This window comes from Boeremia exigua (genome assembly GCF_020726555.1).
Source record: "Boeremia exigua strain MPI-SDFR-AT-0100 chromosome Unknown C7974scaffold_12, whole genome shotgun sequence".
NCBI lineage: Eukaryota > Fungi > Ascomycota > Dothideomycetes > Pleosporales > Didymellaceae > Boeremia > Boeremia exigua.
Window position 1 is genome coordinate 360,413 of NW_025763529.1, and position 15,615 is coordinate 376,027.

General features: G+C 58.6%; 10 protein-coding genes across 10 annotated transcripts; 3 read left to right on the forward strand and 7 right to left on the reverse strand.

Annotated features, from left to right (window-relative positions):
• Positions 1-108: 108 nt before the first annotated feature.
• Positions 109-718, reverse strand: C7974DRAFT_417135 (uncharacterized protein; the record flags this gene model as incomplete). Its single annotated transcript, XM_046144045.1, has 2 exons — positions 109-600; positions 665-718. 2 exons carry the CDS (start codon positions 716-718, stop codon positions 109-111), a joined length of 546 nt encoding a protein of 181 aa, XP_045992556.1.
• Positions 719-1,768: 1,050 nt separating this feature from the next.
• Positions 1,769-2,935, reverse strand: C7974DRAFT_56132 (uncharacterized protein). Its single transcript, XM_046146860.1, has one exon. The coding sequence runs from the start codon at positions 2,715-2,717 to the stop codon at positions 2,007-2,009; it is 711 nt and encodes a 236-aa protein (XP_045992557.1). The 5' UTR covers positions 2,718-2,935; the 3' UTR covers positions 1,769-2,006.
• C7974DRAFT_436891 (Pyruvate/Phosphoenolpyruvate kinase-like domain-containing protein) lies at positions 2,873-3,932 on the reverse strand (the record flags this gene model as incomplete). The annotated part of the gene is made up of 4 exons (XM_046145157.1): positions 2,873-3,444; positions 3,576-3,668; positions 3,717-3,804; positions 3,858-3,932. 4 exons carry the CDS (start codon positions 3,930-3,932, stop codon positions 2,873-2,875), a joined length of 828 nt encoding a protein of 275 aa, XP_045992558.1.
• Positions 3,933-4,274: 342 nt separating this feature from the next.
• C7974DRAFT_417137 (uncharacterized protein) lies at positions 4,275-4,635 on the reverse strand (the record flags this gene model as incomplete). Its single annotated transcript, XM_046144046.1, has 2 exons — positions 4,275-4,388; positions 4,441-4,635. The coding sequence occupies 2 exons, from the start codon at positions 4,633-4,635 to the stop codon at positions 4,275-4,277; spliced, it is 309 nt and encodes a 102-aa protein (XP_045992559.1).
• Positions 4,636-4,855: 220 nt separating this feature from the next.
• C7974DRAFT_320741 (HSP20-like chaperone) lies at positions 4,856-5,907 on the forward strand (the record flags this gene model as incomplete). The annotated part of the gene is made up of 3 exons (XM_046138765.1): positions 4,856-4,961; positions 5,015-5,543; positions 5,595-5,907. 3 exons carry the CDS (start codon positions 4,856-4,858, stop codon positions 5,905-5,907), a joined length of 948 nt encoding a protein of 315 aa, XP_045992560.1.
• C7974DRAFT_56165 (uncharacterized protein) lies at positions 5,839-7,062 on the reverse strand. The gene is made up of 2 exons (XM_046146861.1): positions 6,209-7,062; positions 5,839-6,152 (listed from the first exon to the last, which is right to left on the reverse strand). The coding sequence occupies exons 1-2, from the start codon at positions 6,860-6,862 to the stop codon at positions 6,063-6,065; spliced, it is 744 nt and encodes a 247-aa protein (XP_045992561.1). The 5' UTR covers positions 6,863-7,062; the 3' UTR covers positions 5,839-6,062.
• Positions 7,063-7,449: 387 nt separating this feature from the next.
• On the reverse strand, positions 7,450-9,465 carry C7974DRAFT_436894 (nucleophile aminohydrolase; the record flags this gene model as incomplete). Its single annotated transcript, XM_046145158.1, has 3 exons — positions 7,450-9,023; positions 9,069-9,268; positions 9,329-9,465. 3 exons carry the CDS (start codon positions 9,463-9,465, stop codon positions 7,450-7,452), a joined length of 1,911 nt encoding a protein of 636 aa, XP_045992562.1.
• A 621-nt stretch (positions 9,466-10,086) lies between these two features.
• Positions 10,087-11,851, forward strand: C7974DRAFT_56184 (actin-related protein-like protein 3). Its single transcript, XM_046146862.1, has 5 exons — positions 10,087-10,246; positions 10,302-10,324; positions 10,378-10,652; positions 10,702-10,788; positions 10,840-11,851. Exons 1-5 carry the CDS (start codon positions 10,212-10,214, stop codon positions 11,740-11,742), a joined length of 1,323 nt encoding a protein of 440 aa, XP_045992563.1. The 5' UTR covers positions 10,087-10,211; the 3' UTR covers positions 11,743-11,851.
• Positions 11,813-14,020, reverse strand: C7974DRAFT_56202 (tRNAmethyltransferase-like protein). The gene has a single exon (XM_046146863.1). It carries the CDS (start codon positions 13,742-13,744, stop codon positions 11,960-11,962), a length of 1,785 nt encoding a protein of 594 aa, XP_045992564.1. The 5' UTR covers positions 13,745-14,020; the 3' UTR covers positions 11,813-11,959.
• Positions 14,021-14,185: 165 nt separating this feature from the next.
• On the forward strand, positions 14,186-15,551 carry C7974DRAFT_402926 (37S ribosomal protein-like protein S5). The gene is made up of 2 exons (XM_046142771.1): positions 14,186-15,072; positions 15,121-15,551. The coding sequence occupies exons 1-2, from the start codon at positions 14,214-14,216 to the stop codon at positions 15,339-15,341; spliced, it is 1,080 nt and encodes a 359-aa protein (XP_045992565.1). The 5' UTR covers positions 14,186-14,213; the 3' UTR covers positions 15,342-15,551.
• The last annotated feature ends 64 nt before the right edge of the window (positions 15,552-15,615 follow it).

Sequence of the window (15,615 nt, forward strand, 5' to 3'; positions counted from 1 at the left end):
AAAAAGCCAAAGCCACGCGGCAGGCGTGGAGTGGGTGCACGACGGCTGCGCGATGCAGTGCGCCGTGGCCGCGACGTGCAACGTCAAAAGCTTGACGCTACCACAGGCTTACAAGAAAGCAGCGACGAAGGCACCGAACCCGACGAGGGAACCGGCGGCAACCTTGAGGTTGGCGGCGGCGCCGGCCGAGTTCGCGGCGCCAGTGCCAGAGGCAGTGGACGAGGCGCCGGAGCCCGAGGCGCCAGTGCGCGAACCAGAAGCACCAGAGCCAGAGGCACCAGAGCCGGTGGCGGTGGCGCCGGCGCTGTTGGAGGCGGCCGAGCCGGAGGTGGGCTCGTTCAGCACAATGGTGGTCGAGTTGTTGGCGCTGACGACGACGCTGCGGGTGACATTGCCACCGAGGACGGGGACGGTGTAGATGCCAGGGGCCACGGCCGGGATGGAGGCGGGCACGCCGACGTTGGTGTCAGCGGACGGCTGCACGGGGATGACAGAGTCGGCGGCGGGCTGCGAGGTGGCGGCAGCGGGCTGGCCTGTCACGACGCCCAGCGAGTTGGTCTGCTGGAGGAAGGTGGTCTGCGGGAAGGGGTCGACCGACGACTGCGCGGTGTTAGCATGAGCAGGCAGGTGCGAGCAGGCGCAGGCAGGCGCGGGCAGTACGTACAGACTGGGCAAAGGCCGCAGCGACGAAAGCAGTGACAGCAAAGGCGGTGCGCATCTTGGAGACTGTGGGGGCGTTTTGGAAATTAACGAGTGCGGTGGATTAACGACAGGCGTAGACGGCAGAGGTCTGAGAGCAATGGCAGGTGGAAGTCAGTCTTCGCCCCGGGCCTGCGCACTTTATGTAGCGACGCGTACTCGCCCAGCGCCGCACAACAAACCCCTGGCTGGCCAGCGCCACGGGCAACCGCTGCAACGCCTGGCCGCGCTAGCTGCACAAGTCGGCCGCGCCCCTGCTAGCCCCCCAACGCCGAGAATAGCATGCTCCGTGCCCGCACATCCCTTCCACTCGCAGGCCAGACGTCAGTTTACGCGAGGTTTCTGTTGAATTGCGCGCCGTATCGGCTAAGATTGGCTCGTCTGCTGCTGGCTGCTGGCTGCGGTGGTGCGGACGCGTTGCGCAGACTGCTCAGCAGCTGGCGTGCTGTCGTGGTCGCCCGCCACCGCTCCCCAGCCGCCGGTTGCACTGCAGCAGACTCCAGCCATGTTTCTATGGAGACGCGGCCCCGGAGCACGTCTTTTGATGTCATGATCGTTTCTGCTGGGTCTTCTCGGGCTTGCCCTCGGGAGCGACTCATCACCCGCCGTGCAATTTCTTTTCCCCAGCCCCGTTCCCGCAATCGACAGCAACTCAATGCAGCTGTCTCGCGCTGTTTTCCACCTCACATGTTTCGCTGCTGTCAGATGCCCCGACACACTGACGCGGCCAATACATCCCACAGCCAGCTAGCTAAAAATAAGCATTTGCCTGCTCATGTTTCGAACATTCGTGAAGGTGTGCTGTGTCAATGCAGTGGGTCCACCGTTTAGATCGTGGCGTGGTGGATTCTGGAGCGGGAAACGCTGCCGCAAACGAGATGGTGCGGCCGTGTCCTGGGAGCATCCATCACGGGGAAACTTCCAGCAGGCTCTGACCACTGTCGACACTATAGAGACCCTCGCAGTTATTGCTCAACGAGCAGCATTCCTTGCTGTCAATCCCCCTTACCAGAATGGCTCTCGACCAAAGTGCCACAGAGAGGAGCGGCGAGAAATCCGAGGACCAAAGCAAGCATTTATTCCAGCAAGCCAAGCTATCATTTCTACACGACCATGGACTTGTCTAAAGCGACCCACAAATCCTGCTGAACATCACGCAACACTGTGCATTCAAGCTGGTCGTGTCGCGTCCAACCAATTCGCCGTCTCAGTACTCTTGTCCAGCAGGACCTGCCATTTCGTGCACCAGTCCTTACATTGCTCTTGGTACTGGCGAATGTACAAGCACGATACCGTGTTCTGTCTGTCTAATCGCCGATATCGACATCTGCTGATGGGGCCTTAATAGCCCCCAGGTCCAGGAAATCGGTTGCTAGACCCTCTGTGCTTGGGTCCTGGGTCGACCCATCGTAGTTTTTGCTTTCGTGTGTTACTTGGCTGTCAAAACATCCTGTAATCTGTGGAACCTCCACACAAGACAAACTGTTGCAGCGCTCAGTACATCCTAGGTTTTGTGCGTCAACCCATACAGTAAGCGCCTCGAGCCCACTCCATCCTCGAGCTGTAGGTGTGTCGTTTACTGGTTTCCATCCAAAGTCGCACTGGCAATAGTCCCGTAGGCACCGCGCGTGCTGCCCACAGTGATACTTGCTCAAAACTCCACTGCTCTGACATTGCTTGATTCGACAAACACTGCCACCAGTGCTACTTCCCTCTTTGTCGTTGCTATAATCGCCATTCTCGTCTCCACTGGGGTACAGTTGTTGTCCTGTGAGGGCGTTCATTTCCCCGTTATCGGTGTTGGGCCGCTGCCACCATGGTGGTATTTTCTTCGGCTCACCCGTAGCCAACCGTGCAGAGAGATCATGTAGGCCTGAACTCTGTGTTGTGCGTCGGACTTGTCGTCGACTGAAGTACTCGGGCTCATCTCCAAGTTGCGAGGCACGCGATAGTTGAACAAGAGCGAACAGAGTAACTGAAAGTATCATGGCGATTGGTCTGTACTGGAGATAGAACATGTGCACAGTCACCGGCACAAATACCCATCATACTATTGACAGATTGAAGCAGACCGATCGTGAAGGAATGAAGGCGAACGTGATCTATGGAATGGGGCTCGAGAAGCTAAACGTCGCACAACGTGCACCAATAGAGCTATGGACATACGCGGCCACTACCGTCCATCGTAACCCTTCACACGACCGCTGTCGTTGCCGGTGGATTCTCCCTTCGCCGTCTTAAGAGAATCTGCGAACGCCGCAGTAATGGCAGGAAAATCGGTGCATACGCTGATGAAGTCGAATCCCCTCTGTGCATAACCTTGAGCCTGTTGGCCATCTGTGCAATAGATGCCTACTTTCTTGCCTTCTGCATGTGCTGCATCTTTGATCTTCTCGATAGCATCCTTCAACTCCTGATGCATCTCTCCCAGGATCGGTCGGCCGAGGTTGTTGCCTAAGTCGAACGGTCCGATGAGCAAGCAATCGACGCCAGGGATTGCAGCAATCTCCTGAACAGACTCAAAGGCTGACTTTGTTTCGATTTGCACAATCGTCTGGAGTGAGGAATTGGCGTTCGTGAGGTACTCGGTGAGTGCCTCGCCAGTGAACGCATGAGGCGAGAATGGCGACCCAAAGCCTCGATTGCCTTCGGGCGGGAATTTTGCGGAACTCACGAGACGTTTCGCATCCTCTACTGTGTAAATCAAGGGTACTATCACGCCGTGGGCGCCAGCATCAAGAGCACCTGTGCTTTAGTCAGCCCTCCTCTAGCATGTCATTTTCCCATGTAGACTCGACGTCTTCTAATGCGTGCGCACTCCAAGGCAGGACCATTCCGTGTGCTGCCCATGAAATCATGTATAAAACTATACTTACGTTTGACCATCCAAGCCTCATTGGCAGCGATACGAACAATGGGACTGACACCCTCGCGTGCTATGGCAATGACAGCTTCGTGCATCTCTCCATCTGCTCAAACTTAGTGGAAGAACCAATGCAGCGATGGCTTACACCTACCGTCGATATTACCATGTTCACAGTCAACACAAACCCAGTCGACGCCTGAACGCGCAATCGCTCGAGAGTGGTTTGTCCCAGGCAGCATCTGATCAATAGTATTAGTACTCGCTGTGTAAGTAATAATATGAACCCTCTCACCTGCCATCCTCCAAACGCCGGGCCTTCTTTCTTGAAGGCCTTGTAGATGGTGCTTGCTTCTTGGAGTGAATTCATGGTTCGGACGCTTGAGAATGGGCGCAAAGCTAAACTTTTGTGTCTGAGATTAGAGGCAAGTGTGTGAAGTGTAAGCCTCGAGCAGAACGTCCTTCTTAAGGGCAAGGCCGTCATGCTTCGGAGGTGCTGTCACCCCTCCACAAGTGCACCTTCCCCACATCTTATCCGCGCTAGTGTACATACATCGCCCGAGGTCCATACAGGGCGCAGGGCGTGGTTCACTGCCAAATGGTCAGGTCCCCTGATGACTCCCCTCAGGCACATTAAACCCATGAAACTTGATACTACATCTGGAAGAAGCTTGCTTGAGGTCGTTTCTAATCTGAATGGGAGCTCCAAAAGCTACAATCGCTCCGCCTCGTCCATTAACCTGGTCACGTCTTCCTCCTTGAAGCGATGCATGAGCTTCAGTGATGAGGTGGTCGTTTCGGGGGCGCTCGCCTTGTCGATGTGGATCTAGAAGACCACTCAGGTACTCGATGGTCAAACAACTTCAAAGCCAGCTTACCACCGGTGTATCAAACTCGTACACATGCTTCCACTTCTCGTGGCCCGGCTCCATGACATTGATCTCCTGATACTGTAATGGTCTTGCCTTGTTCACGCTCTGCACGACCGCTTTCGCGGTGTCACAAAGACCGCAGGGACTGCGCGTGAAGAAGGTAATGCGGCAATCCCGCAGACGAGACGAAGCACGGAACATGGCTGGTCGATGCAGCAAGCAATGGTAGAGGATATGCGAGGGGTGTGGAAGGACCAAAGCGGAAAGCCGCAATCGATAAGCACCGATGACATCGGCCAGCGGTGAGCTCTGCTTCCAGAATATTCCGAGTCTGAGCACAAATCTTGAGAAACCACCAGCACACGCTGCGACGCAGGCACCTGCAAACCCGCTCATTAGATCCCAAGCACAGTCCAAGACCATGGCGAAAAAGTGCGTTCACAAGGGCTGCGGGAAGACGTACGAGAACGAGGATGAGGAATGCCTCTATCATCCTGGCCCGCCTGTCTTCCACGAGGGGCAGAAAGGTGCGAATCCCGGAAGCTGCCACGCAGAGCGCTAAGCTGACCTGCATGTACAGGCTGGAAATGCTGCAAACCGCGCGTCCTGACCTTTGACGAGTTCCTTGCCATCGAGCCCTGCGCTAAGGGACAGCACTCCGATGTCGACGACACGCCCGAGCCCGAGAAGGTCGAGACGCCTGATGTTCCCAATGGCACCTCAGTCAATCTTGGATCGCTGTCAGAGTCGCTGCCGGCCCCTGCACCTCGTCTCCCCGCTGCGCAGGCAACGCCGCGAACTGCCACCCCTGCCCCCGCTCCCGAGTCTGAGGACGATGACCCGAACACGCCATTGAAGGAGGGCATGACCTGCAGGAGAAAGGGCTGCGGTGAGACGTTCAAGGGCGGAAGCAGGGAGGGCGAGAGCTGTGTGCACCACCCCGGAGTGCCCATCTTCCACGAGGGAAGCAAAGGGTACAGCTGCTGCAAGCGGAGAGTGCTGGAGTTTGACCAGTTCATGAGCATGGAGGGCTGCAAGACCAAGGACAGGCATTTGTTCGTCGGGAAAGCGAAGAAGGAGGGCGAGGAGGAGAAGGTCGACACAGTCCGGTACGTCGACGTGCAACCCACCAGAGCCATCCTGAACTAACAACCCGACAGCCATGATTTCTACCAGACTGCTGCGACTGTTACCGCTTCTCTCTACTTGAAAAAGATCGACAAAGCACACGCGATCATCGATTTCCAGCCCGATCATGTCAACCTCGATCTCCGCACGTCCGACAGCAAGCGCTACAACACCAAGTTCCCATTGTACGCCGGCATCAAGCCAGAGGAGAGTAAATTCAGGATTCTAGGCACCAAGCTGGAGATGACGCTCGCCAAGGCAGACGGCACAAGCTGGCCAGTGCTACGGAGCGACGACAGGTTGACCGGTGAAATGATCCAGGTTGGCAGAGCAGGCATGGCCTGATTGGGCATGTGTTCCACGACGAGACGAATTATGAAGATAGAAAAAAGGACAACAACCAATGAAGCGACCAATTAGTTAAAAAGTATGCCTCGACGTCGTCGAACTACATAGAAGCTTGCTCTACCTCCATGCCCCGAGCGTATAGAGTGGCACAACTACCACTTCTCAATCGCAGGCCTCGTATCCAACTCCCACGTGAAATTCGTTACTGGTTGTGTGTGCAAGTACCAGTAATCATCCGCAATCTGCCGTCACTGTCAGCTTCTCTTCCGAATACCTGCTAGATAGGAAAGTCACTCACCCCATCAGCGCTCAACTTGGCCTCTGGCCCCAAGTCCTTCAGCCATTCCTTCGTCCTGGGGATGTCGATCACACCATCAATGATCGCATGAGCCACATGGACGCCCTGGGGTCCAAACTCCTTCGCAAGACTCTGGCTCAAGGCTCTCAGCGCCCACTTCCCCGTCGAGAAGCTTGCGAGCTGGGCACTGCTCTTGACACTTGCTGTTGCACCCGTGAAGACCAGGGTGGGCGGGTACTGGCCCCCTGCCTCCTTGCCCTTGAGCAACAGGGGCAGGAAAGTCTGCGAGAAGAAGACGCCTCCGAGGGCTGAGACGCTGAGGGACTGCTCGAACACCGAAGCGTCGATTTCAAGAAACGGTTTGCGCAGGAACCCACCGCTAGCATTGAATATGGCTGCGGCGGCACCGACGTCGTCACCAAACTCTTTCTTAATCGCGCCGAGAGCTTTCTGGAGGCTGTCCTGAGAGGAGACATCCGTGGAGACACCAAAGGCTCTGCCGCCCGATTCATTAATCTCCTTGGCAAGCGACTCAAAGTTCTCTGGTTTACGTGCGAGGAGCACGACGGGGTATGATTTCGCAAACTTGCGCGCAACCGAGGCGCCCGTTCCGGCACCGACACCAGCAACGACGGCGATGAGCTTCGAAGCCATGATTCGTTTGTTTATGTTAGGTGTTCGACTTGATTTTGTGGTAATATGGCCAGCAACTGGAGCAAGGCAAGAACTTGGAATTGGGGTGGTGACGTTGGCTAGGAGGAAGACTTCACTCGTTTTATGTTGTTGCTTTGTAAACTTGTATGTGTTTACTAATTGTTCGTGTTGTGATTATGTAGTTGAAGCTCGCCATCCTGCATGAGATGTTGCACGTGCGGAGTAAATACCGATATAGCCGGCTGACGCAATCGAACCCCTCGAAGTATGTCAACATGCGCGAATTCCAGACACACAAGATCTTTGAATGAGGTTGGTATTTTTTTAGGAAAAGACGAGTTAGATCCCGTGATCCATTTAGCAGACCTCTAGGTGCTTGCTGTAGACCAGGAGGCTGCCGTGGCGGCTGAAACATGGAAAATACAAACGCAATATATAGGGTATAGAACTGAATCCGTCAAGGCCGACGTCGGGAGTCGTGACACGGACGTCGAAGAAAGTCGTACCTCCGAACAAGACATTCGACGTAGGCAAATTTGCTCTGTGAGTTAAGGTGAACGCTCGTGAAAACACAGGCTCATGCCAGGCTACCCAACTTGCCGGCGGCGTGGCATGACCTTTGTCCTTTTACGAGCCCTGTATGACATGATGCGACCACCTTGAGCAATCTGTCCATTACCGCTGCCGCGGGACATGGTACACTTGGGTACATCATCATCAGATGACATGGATGCAAGGGCAAACGAGTCCGTGTTGTGGCCGTAGAAGAGCATTATGCCAGTGCGCGTTTTTTTCACACCCAAAACGCCAATAGCCCCAGCCGAGTTGCTGTGTTTGACGCTGGCATGACCCATGAACTCATTCTCGATCATCGATCTGAGCGCTTCATCCTCGGTCACCTCCGCATACTCACCACCTTTCTCTTTCTTCACGCTCTGGTATAGTCGCTCCGCACATGTCGTCGCTGCCATGGTCGTGGCCATGTGCTCGCCTGTGCCACTGGTCACGGTTGCAACAGAAGCTTGTTCGCTGTCGTCAGGATCGAGCGGGATAACTGCTGCACCTACGCCGACGAGAGCTGCGGGTCCTACACGACCACGGTACTTCATGCCGATACCACCGGATGATGCACCACAGGCAATACGCCCCCAACTGTCTATGGCAATCGCACCAACAGTATCTGTGATGTGATCCGGTTTCTCCGCCTCTGATGACGGTGTTGACGAGGCTGGCACTGTTGACTTGGTCTTTTCTGGAGCAGACGGATTGGGAAGCGGATTCGAAGGGCTGTTGTGATTCGCGAAGCTCAGGGTATTCTTGATACTTGCTGGCAAGTTCTCGGTCAGAGGAATGTCGGCATCGTTGTTGAATCCTCCTGCGGACAATGTTGGGTATGGAGGAGCGTTAATTGTTGCAGAGCTTGCGACTGAATCGGACTCTTCACCTGAGCCATCAGCCCAAGCCTTGCGCGCAAAGCCGTTCACAGATAGACGGGACACGTCTTCCATCTCGTCGTCTTCGATGATCTGTGTAGACGAACTGGTCCGAGTCGCTCTATACTGGCCGAGTGTGGGCACCTTCTGAGTACTGTTGATGAAAGCGCTATGCGAGGACTCCGCAATCAATGGTGGACCGGAGTCATCAGGCACCGGTGATGGGACTGCCGTGTCCGGAGTTGGAATCCGCTCGCCAGTGGCCCATGAACTGGAAGAGAGTCCAGAAGGTGGTGTGGGCTCAGACGCAGTGCTTGAAGCATGTTCGGTCAAGCGATACAACAAGTCGTCTGACGGCTCCGGCGAGGGCGACTGTAGGAGAGAAGGGTAGCCTCGAAGTAAGGTGCAAGTGTGTGTTTGTCGGCTTTGGCTTTGGTCGATTTCGTCTTCAGGTGCGACATCGGCTCGAAGTCGGTAGCAAAACGGATGTTGGCCTGATTTTCTCGCCTTACGTTCAGCATTCTTTAGATCGGCTCTCCAACGAAGCCACCGTTCTTTTGCAGCCGGAGAAACAAGCGCATCATGGGGAAGGACGGGCATGCCTAGTTCCGCGGCAAACTCAGTCGCTCCCTGGGCGCAAAGAAGATTTGGTGGAACGCGTCGCAGGGTCAACGTCTTACTAGTATGCTCGTAGACAAGCCGTGCTAATGAGATGGGGTTTTTGATCTCTGGCCTCGTCAGTGTCTACGTTGCAGGTGTCCGCTTGTACGCACGAGCTACGGCGCCGACCGCGCCACTGCGGCCAAAGTGGTCCACGATCGATGCGTCACATTCTACCACTCCGTCCATGGCGAGGTTGCTTCCGTAGCCAGCGTTGGTGATCTCCCGGTCCTCGAGCAACTTGATGGCAGCTTCTACAGCATCTACCGCGGAGCCGCCGTTCTTCATGATGCACATTCCAATGGCAGCAGCACTACCTTTCGTCAGCCGTCTTCTCCAGCAGCCCGGCAGGACCGTCGATTCGAGCACCTACTCGTTGCAAGCTTCCAGGTGAATCCGCTCGTTCTGATGGCTGTGATATCCAGCGCCAGCATGGACATATATTGCGCATACTTCGTCGGCGGGCGGCGGGCTACGTGTCGCTCTCCGCGAGACTGGCTCAGCAGGCATGGCCCCATTGAAGTGCCCATTGGGAGTCGACATATCCTTGGCAAAGGGGAAGTGTCGACGCAAGTTCTGTAATCGCGGACCCAGATTTCAGTAAGTCTGGCTAAGACGCGACTTTAAGGCAGAGCTCTGGTAGCTAGCAAGTGAGTGTGTCTGGCGTGCTGTTGTAAGTGAGGAGGTCAGGTGCTCATGAGAGGCAGTGCTAGGTCGGAATTGAGGAGGGCGTAGGTAAAAGATGAACGGCACGTGAGAGTAGGAGGAGAGAAGAATGACGATTAATGAAAGTTGTATCCGCGCTGGGAGGCTTCCGCTGTGGGGCGGCGTGGTGGTGAGCGATGTGGGTGCGCTGGTGGTCAGTACGGTCTAGGAGAAGTCAATGGTGCGGCCGCGTTGGCAGTGTTGACGGCAGCTCCTTCCCCGCGAGCGTCTCTGGCCGTGCAGCAAACGGGCACTCGTTGCGGCGCGAAGGGCATGGCATTGGCTCTATAACCTGAGACAGGAAGGCACGAGCATGCCGGTGTCGAGCTCAGGGCCCGCTCAGGTTCCCCGCCACCAGGCTCCGCTCCGCCCTTGGCGCGGCGGTGCCTGATTCGGAGCAGCTGCGCAGCTACCCACACACTGCAACCTCATCCCACGACCACCACCGCACTACTGCACCCGCCGCCCCCTCTGCGCACGCGAAGAACTGCCAGCGGGCCCCTCCCTCCCTACAGCCCGAGCGCACGAGCAGCCCTCCCCACATACCCACGATGGCGTCCCAAACCCCCGCCGTTGTCATGGACAAGTAAGCTCCAGAGTCCGGGCGATGCGTGCGATTGAGTACTGACGGGTGACTGCAGCGGTACGGGATACTCGAAGCTCGGTATGAGACGCCCGCCTGTGCCTGGTACCGCCCATAGTAACAGCCTGCTCTAGGTTTCGCCGGCAACGACTCCCCCTCCTTCGTCTTCCCCACCGCCATAGCCACGCGTGGCCCAACAGGCGGCGGCGGCAGCTCCGGCTCCGGCCGCCCTGCCGTTGCAAACAAGCCCTCGTACCTGACCGGCGGCGCGGGCCCCGGCGGCCACCTGTCCGGGAAGCGTGGCACCGAGGACCTGGACTTCTTCATCGGCGACGAAGCTCTCTCGGCCGCCGCAGGCTCCGGCTATGGCATCAACTACCCCATCCGCCATGGTCAAATCGACAACTGGGTATGCATGCGACCAGTTCTGGCCTGCGTGCTGTGCTAACCCCCGGCAGGATCTCATGGAGCGCTTCTGGTCCAACTCCATCTTCAAGTACCTCCGCGTCGAGCCCGAGGATCACCACTTCCTCCTGACTGAGCCTGTGAGCCCGCCCGCCGTGCCGTCCAGCACGCCTGAGCTGACGCCAATATAGCCACTGAACCCCCCGGAGAACCGCGAGGCCACTGCCGAGATCATGTTCGAGTCGTTCAACGTCGCTGGCCTGTACATCGCTGTGCAGGCTGTCCTCGCCCTCGCCGCCTCCTGGACCAGCTCCAAGGTTCAGGACCGATCGCTGACCGGAACTGTCATCGATTCCGGCGCCGGTGTCACCCACGTTATTCCTGTCGCCGAAGGCTACGTCATTGGCTCGTCGATCAAGAGCGTGCCAATTGCTGGTCGCGACATCACGCAATTTGTGCAATCGCTGCTCCGAGAGCGTGGAGAGGCAGACTCCTCTCTTGCCACTGCTGAGCGCATCAAGGAGGAGTACTGCTACGTCTGCCCAGACATAGTCAAGGAGTTCGCGCGCTACGATCGCGAATCCGACGACAGGTTCAAGCAGCACACGGTCACGTACGCGAACGGAAAGACGACGACGGTCGACGTCGGCTACGAACGCTTCCTTGCCCCTGAGATCTTCTTCAACCCCGAGATCTACTCGTCCGACTTCCTCACTCCCCTCCCCACCATCGTCGACAATGTCATCCAGACCTCGCCCATCGATGTACGAAGAGGATTGTACAAGAACATTGTTCTGTCCGGCGGTTCCACTTTGTACAAGGACTTTGGTCGCCGCCTGCAGCGCGACATCAGGCACTTGGTTGACGCGCGCATCAAGGCTTCGGAAGCACGCAGCGGAGGCGCCAAGAGCGGCGGTCTGGACGTACAGGTCATTACACACAAGAGGCAAAGACACGGCCCATGGTTTGGTGGATCTTTGCTTGGCCAAACGCCCGAGTTCAGAAGTTACTGCCATACTAAGGCGGAGTACGATGAGATCGGCCCCAGCATCGTCCGACGATTTGCACTACTGGGTGGGCCGGGCAGTACCTAAATATTTGAGCTTGAGAATGTGGCCGTGCCAGTTGAGAAGTGTGGTGAGCCTGGGAGCGATAACTGCATTCAATCTAAGATACAATTTACTCAATCCCAGTCTCTGTCGGCACGCCGCGGCCATATCAACCGTGACAGTGAATAAATGGCTGCTGGCCATACATGGGCGGCGCACCATTGACGAAGTAGCTCTCGAGTACAGTATGCCAAGACCACATCTACGAGCCACCACTCTGCCCTGTCTCTTTTTCCACTTTTGTTGACTCCTTCCTCTTGAGCACAGCAACGCCCTCGACGTGCCCCGTTTGCGGGAAGAAGTCAAAGCCTCGCAGTGACTCCAGCTCGTAGCAGCCCTCTCCGACTCCACACCCCCCGTCAACGCCTTTCATCCCCCCAACCAGCACCCCGATATCGCGTGCCTGCGTGTGCACGTTGCAGCTCACGTACACGACCCGCGCGGGCCGGTACTGCACCAGCTGGCGCAGAAACGACTCATCGCAGCCCTTGCGCGGCGGATCGAGCATGACGACCGTCTCGTCGGCAGGCGAGGTAATGGACGCGAACAACTGGCTCGCGTCGGCGGCGATGAAGCGGGCGCGGTCGGGTGTCAGGCCGTTGAGTGCCGCGTTCTCGGTCGCCGACTTGATGCTCGACGAGCTCACGTCGATGCCCAGACTGCTTGTGAACAGCGCGCTGAGCGTGATGGTGAACAGGCCAGACCCGGAGTATGCGTCGATGAGGTGGCGGATCTTGTGCCCGGGGTCCTGGGGCAGGATGTGCTCGCGGATGTACTGTGTGAAGGGGGGGAGGATCGAGTTGTTGTTCTGGAAGAAGGAGCCCGCGGGATTGACGAACTGGAAGTCGTCGATGTATTCGGTTGTTCGCGCATTGGGATCCGTCACGCATGTTTTGCGGTGGATGTGCGTGCCTCTGTCCTCGTCTACTGCGTCGGCGTCTTCCTTTTCGACGGCAGGGTCGTGTGTGTCTTTGGGGATTCTTTGGGTGTTCTCGCGGAGGAGAATGGTGGCGCCTTTGTGGAAGGACGACAGTGTGTCGACGACTCGTTTGCGCTCGCGCTTGTTGCCTGCCCGGACGGCGTCGGTGCCAATGGGGCAATCCTCAATGTCCATGGTGATGCGCGTTCCTTTCCTCATGAAGCCAATGGCGGGGACCTCTTGGAAGGAGCGCTTGATGCCATTACGCCCATCGCTGCGCCGCGAATCTGGAGGCCCGTCAAAGTGAGGCGTGAGCTTGGTGCGATATCCATACTGGAGCGGTGAGCCGATGGTGTCGCCGATGGTGGGGATGAGATGGGGTGGCAGATTGGAGAAGTTCTTGTACGCGCGCTCGACAATGGACTTCTTGTGCTGGAGCTGGTAGTCGTAGGGGAGCATCTGGAACTGGCACCCAGAACACTTGGAGAAGTACGGACACTTGACGAGCGAGTCGTCGCGGCTCGGGGAAGGCTTGCTGACCTTGACGAAGTCGGCCATGGAGTACTTCTCCTTCTCGAAGTGCTTGAAGATCTTGGCTGTGACGGTGTCGCCCGGCGCTGTGAAGGGCACGGCATACACCTGGTCCGAGTCGGAGCCCTCTTGGAAGCCAAGACCGTCGCCGGTGGACGACAGCTCCCTGATGGTCACTTCGATTTCGCTGAGCTTCTCAGGGAGTGCTACCGCAGTGTCTGTGCCGGGCCGCTCCAGGTGGAGTTTCTGGACCAGGGCCGTGACGTCTTGCAGCAGCACTTCTTCGGTGCTGCCGTTTGTCTGCAGGATCTGGCTGCCGACGGCATGGCCGTTGCGCATCCTCTTGTTCTTGAAGCGGTAGCTCCCGCGGGGCCCTTCCTCGCTCCTCAAGGGCGTCTCGAAGAGCCGCTTTGCGCCGTTGGCGGCGCGCGGGGCGGCGCTGTCGGGCGCTGAAGCCATGCCGGATCGTGCTGTGTGTAGAAGGCGCCGGCTAGTCCCAAGCGTCCGCAGCAGTCGTGGCAGCGCGCAGGGGAACATGCAGCGCGGTGCTCGCAGAAAAGTTGTCGTTCACTTTAGTCACCGAGAAGGGCATGGCGGCGATTGGCGGGCGCAACTTTTGCCGCACGGGCTGGCTAGGGTCGAACTTCACCGCAGGCCGGACGGCAGCACGCAGAGACGCACCGCACCACCAGAGCACCCGCAGCGCACCCGCAGCGACGCACCGCGCACCGCAGCACCGCAGCCGCCCGCCCCCCGCGCCCCCGCACTCCCTCCGGGCCCAATTGCCACGGCGGCCCGCACAATGAGCGTCTGCCGGCCCGCGCGATGCCTCTTCGCGCGAGCGACGGCCAGCGCCCCAGCAGCCTCCAGCACCCGCGCCTTCCACGCATCGGCGGCCCACGCAGCGCGCCGGCGGCGGCCGCACTACGCATCGCTCAAGGCGTCTGAGCTGCAGCAGCTGGACGAGCTGGCGGCGGGCGAGGCGCCGCCGTACGACGCGGCCGAGATGCGGCTGCTGGAGCAGCAGTACACGCCCGCGCAGCTGGCGGCCATCCGCGCGGCCGAGGCGGCCATCGACCCGCGCGACCTCTACACGCAGGGCGCGCCGCGCTCCGACCGCTGGCGGCTGCCGTACGCCGACACCATGGCCGAGGTCGACCCCGTGACGGACCACGCCGAGAAGCTGACGGGCGCCGACCTGCCCGGCAAGATCACCAAGCGGCCGGCCAACGAGTACGAGCGCAGCGCCAACATGGCCCGCGTCGCGTCGGAGCAGCTCGCCAAGATGTACCCCGACGGCATCCCCGAGGGCCAGCTGGACCCCGCCCAGGAGGCGCAGCTGCAGGAGGCCATGGAGGCCGCCCTGACCCAGGCCGCCCTCGACCCGCGCTCGTCGTACACCAGCAAGAACCCGGCCGTGCTGGCCGCCCTGGCCGACCCGCGCCACTCCATCATCGCGCCCGACCTGCCGCGCCTCGAGAACCGCATGGCCCGCCAGACGCGCCGCTCCGGCGACGAGCAGGAGGAGGACCCGCGCGAGCAGCGCCTGCTGCAGTACATGGGCTGGGGCAAGCCGCAGCTGCGGAAGATCCGCACCAAGACGCTCGTCGCCCACGGCGTCACCAACCAGACGCGCATGGGCAAGATCCGCAGCATGTACTATCTGACCATTGCGGGTAACCAGGACGGCCTGCTCGGCGTCGGCGAGGGCAAGAGCGTCGAGCCCGAGGAGGGCCGCAAGCAGAGCGTCATGTCGGCCATCCGCAACATGAAGCCCGTGCCGCGCTACGAGAACCGCACCACCTTTGGCGACCTGGAGCGCAAGGTCGGCGCCACCAAGGTCCAGCTCTTCGCCCGCCCGCCCGGTAAGCCACACTCCCTGCTGCCATGTTTCTGCCCGCTAACCCCCCCAGGCTTCGGTCTGCGCACCCAGCACCTGATCTTCGAAATGGCCCGCGCCGCCGGCCTGCAGGACCTCGCTGCCCGCACCCCGCGCTCGCGCAACAAGATGAACGTCATCAAGGCCACCTGGGAAGCCCTGACCGAGCAGCGCCTGCCCGACGAGATAGCACGCGCCCGCGGCAAGAAGCTGGTCGACGCTCGCAAGGTCTACTACGGCGGCAGCGTGCACTGAGTCTGAGTCTGAGTCTGAATCTGAGTACAGAGTGCTGAGTGCTGAGTCTAAGTACTGAGTACTGAGCACCGAGCGCCGAGCACGAAGCACCCTCACGTGGAACCGGCCTGGGTGCAGGGCTGCGCGCATGCTGTGTGTGCCATATGAACCGATGTAGCACTAGACGGAGCATGGCGGAGTCGTGTCGCATTTGCATTGTAGAAATCTGTATTATACATCTACTTCCGGGGTATCATATCGTCCTGTAGTCTCGTGTCTGCAGTTCTCGTCTGGA

What these genes read in the sequence shown, in the direction of transcription:
- C7974DRAFT_56132 (XM_046146860.1), bottom strand. Translation starts at nt 2,717, where the DNA reads ATGTTCTATCTCCAGTACAGACCAATCGCCATGATACTTTCAGTTACT.
- C7974DRAFT_56165 (XM_046146861.1), bottom strand. Translation starts at nt 6,862, where the DNA reads ATGGCTTCGAAGCTCATCGCCGTCGTTGCTGGTGTCGGTGCCGGAACG. An exon ending in CCAAGTTGAGCGCTGATGGG is followed by an intron (nt 6,153 to 6,208) that starts GTGAGTGACTTT and finishes CAGTGACGGCAG; the next exon opens with ATTGCGGATGATTACTGGTA.
- C7974DRAFT_56184 (XM_046146862.1), top strand. Translation starts at nt 10,212, where the DNA reads ATGGCGTCCCAAACCCCCGCCGTTGTCATGGACAA. An exon ending in ATGGTCAAATCGACAACTGG is followed by an intron (nt 10,653 to 10,701) that starts GTATGCATGCGA and finishes AACCCCCGGCAG; the next exon opens with GATCTCATGGAGCGCTTCTG. An exon ending in ACTTCCTCCTGACTGAGCCT is followed by an intron (nt 10,789 to 10,839) that starts GTGAGCCCGCCC and finishes ACGCCAATATAG; the next exon opens with CCACTGAACCCCCCGGAGAA.
- C7974DRAFT_56202 (XM_046146863.1), bottom strand. Translation starts at nt 13,744, where the DNA reads ATGTTCCCCTGCGCGCTGCCACGACTGCTGCGGACGCTTGGGACTAGC.
- C7974DRAFT_402926 (XM_046142771.1), top strand. Translation starts at nt 14,214, where the DNA reads ATGCGGCTGCTGGAGCAGCAGTACACGCCCGCGCAGCTGGCGGCCATC. An exon ending in GCTCTTCGCCCGCCCGCCCG is followed by an intron (nt 15,073 to 15,120) that starts GTAAGCCACACT and finishes TAACCCCCCCAG; the next exon opens with GCTTCGGTCTGCGCACCCAG.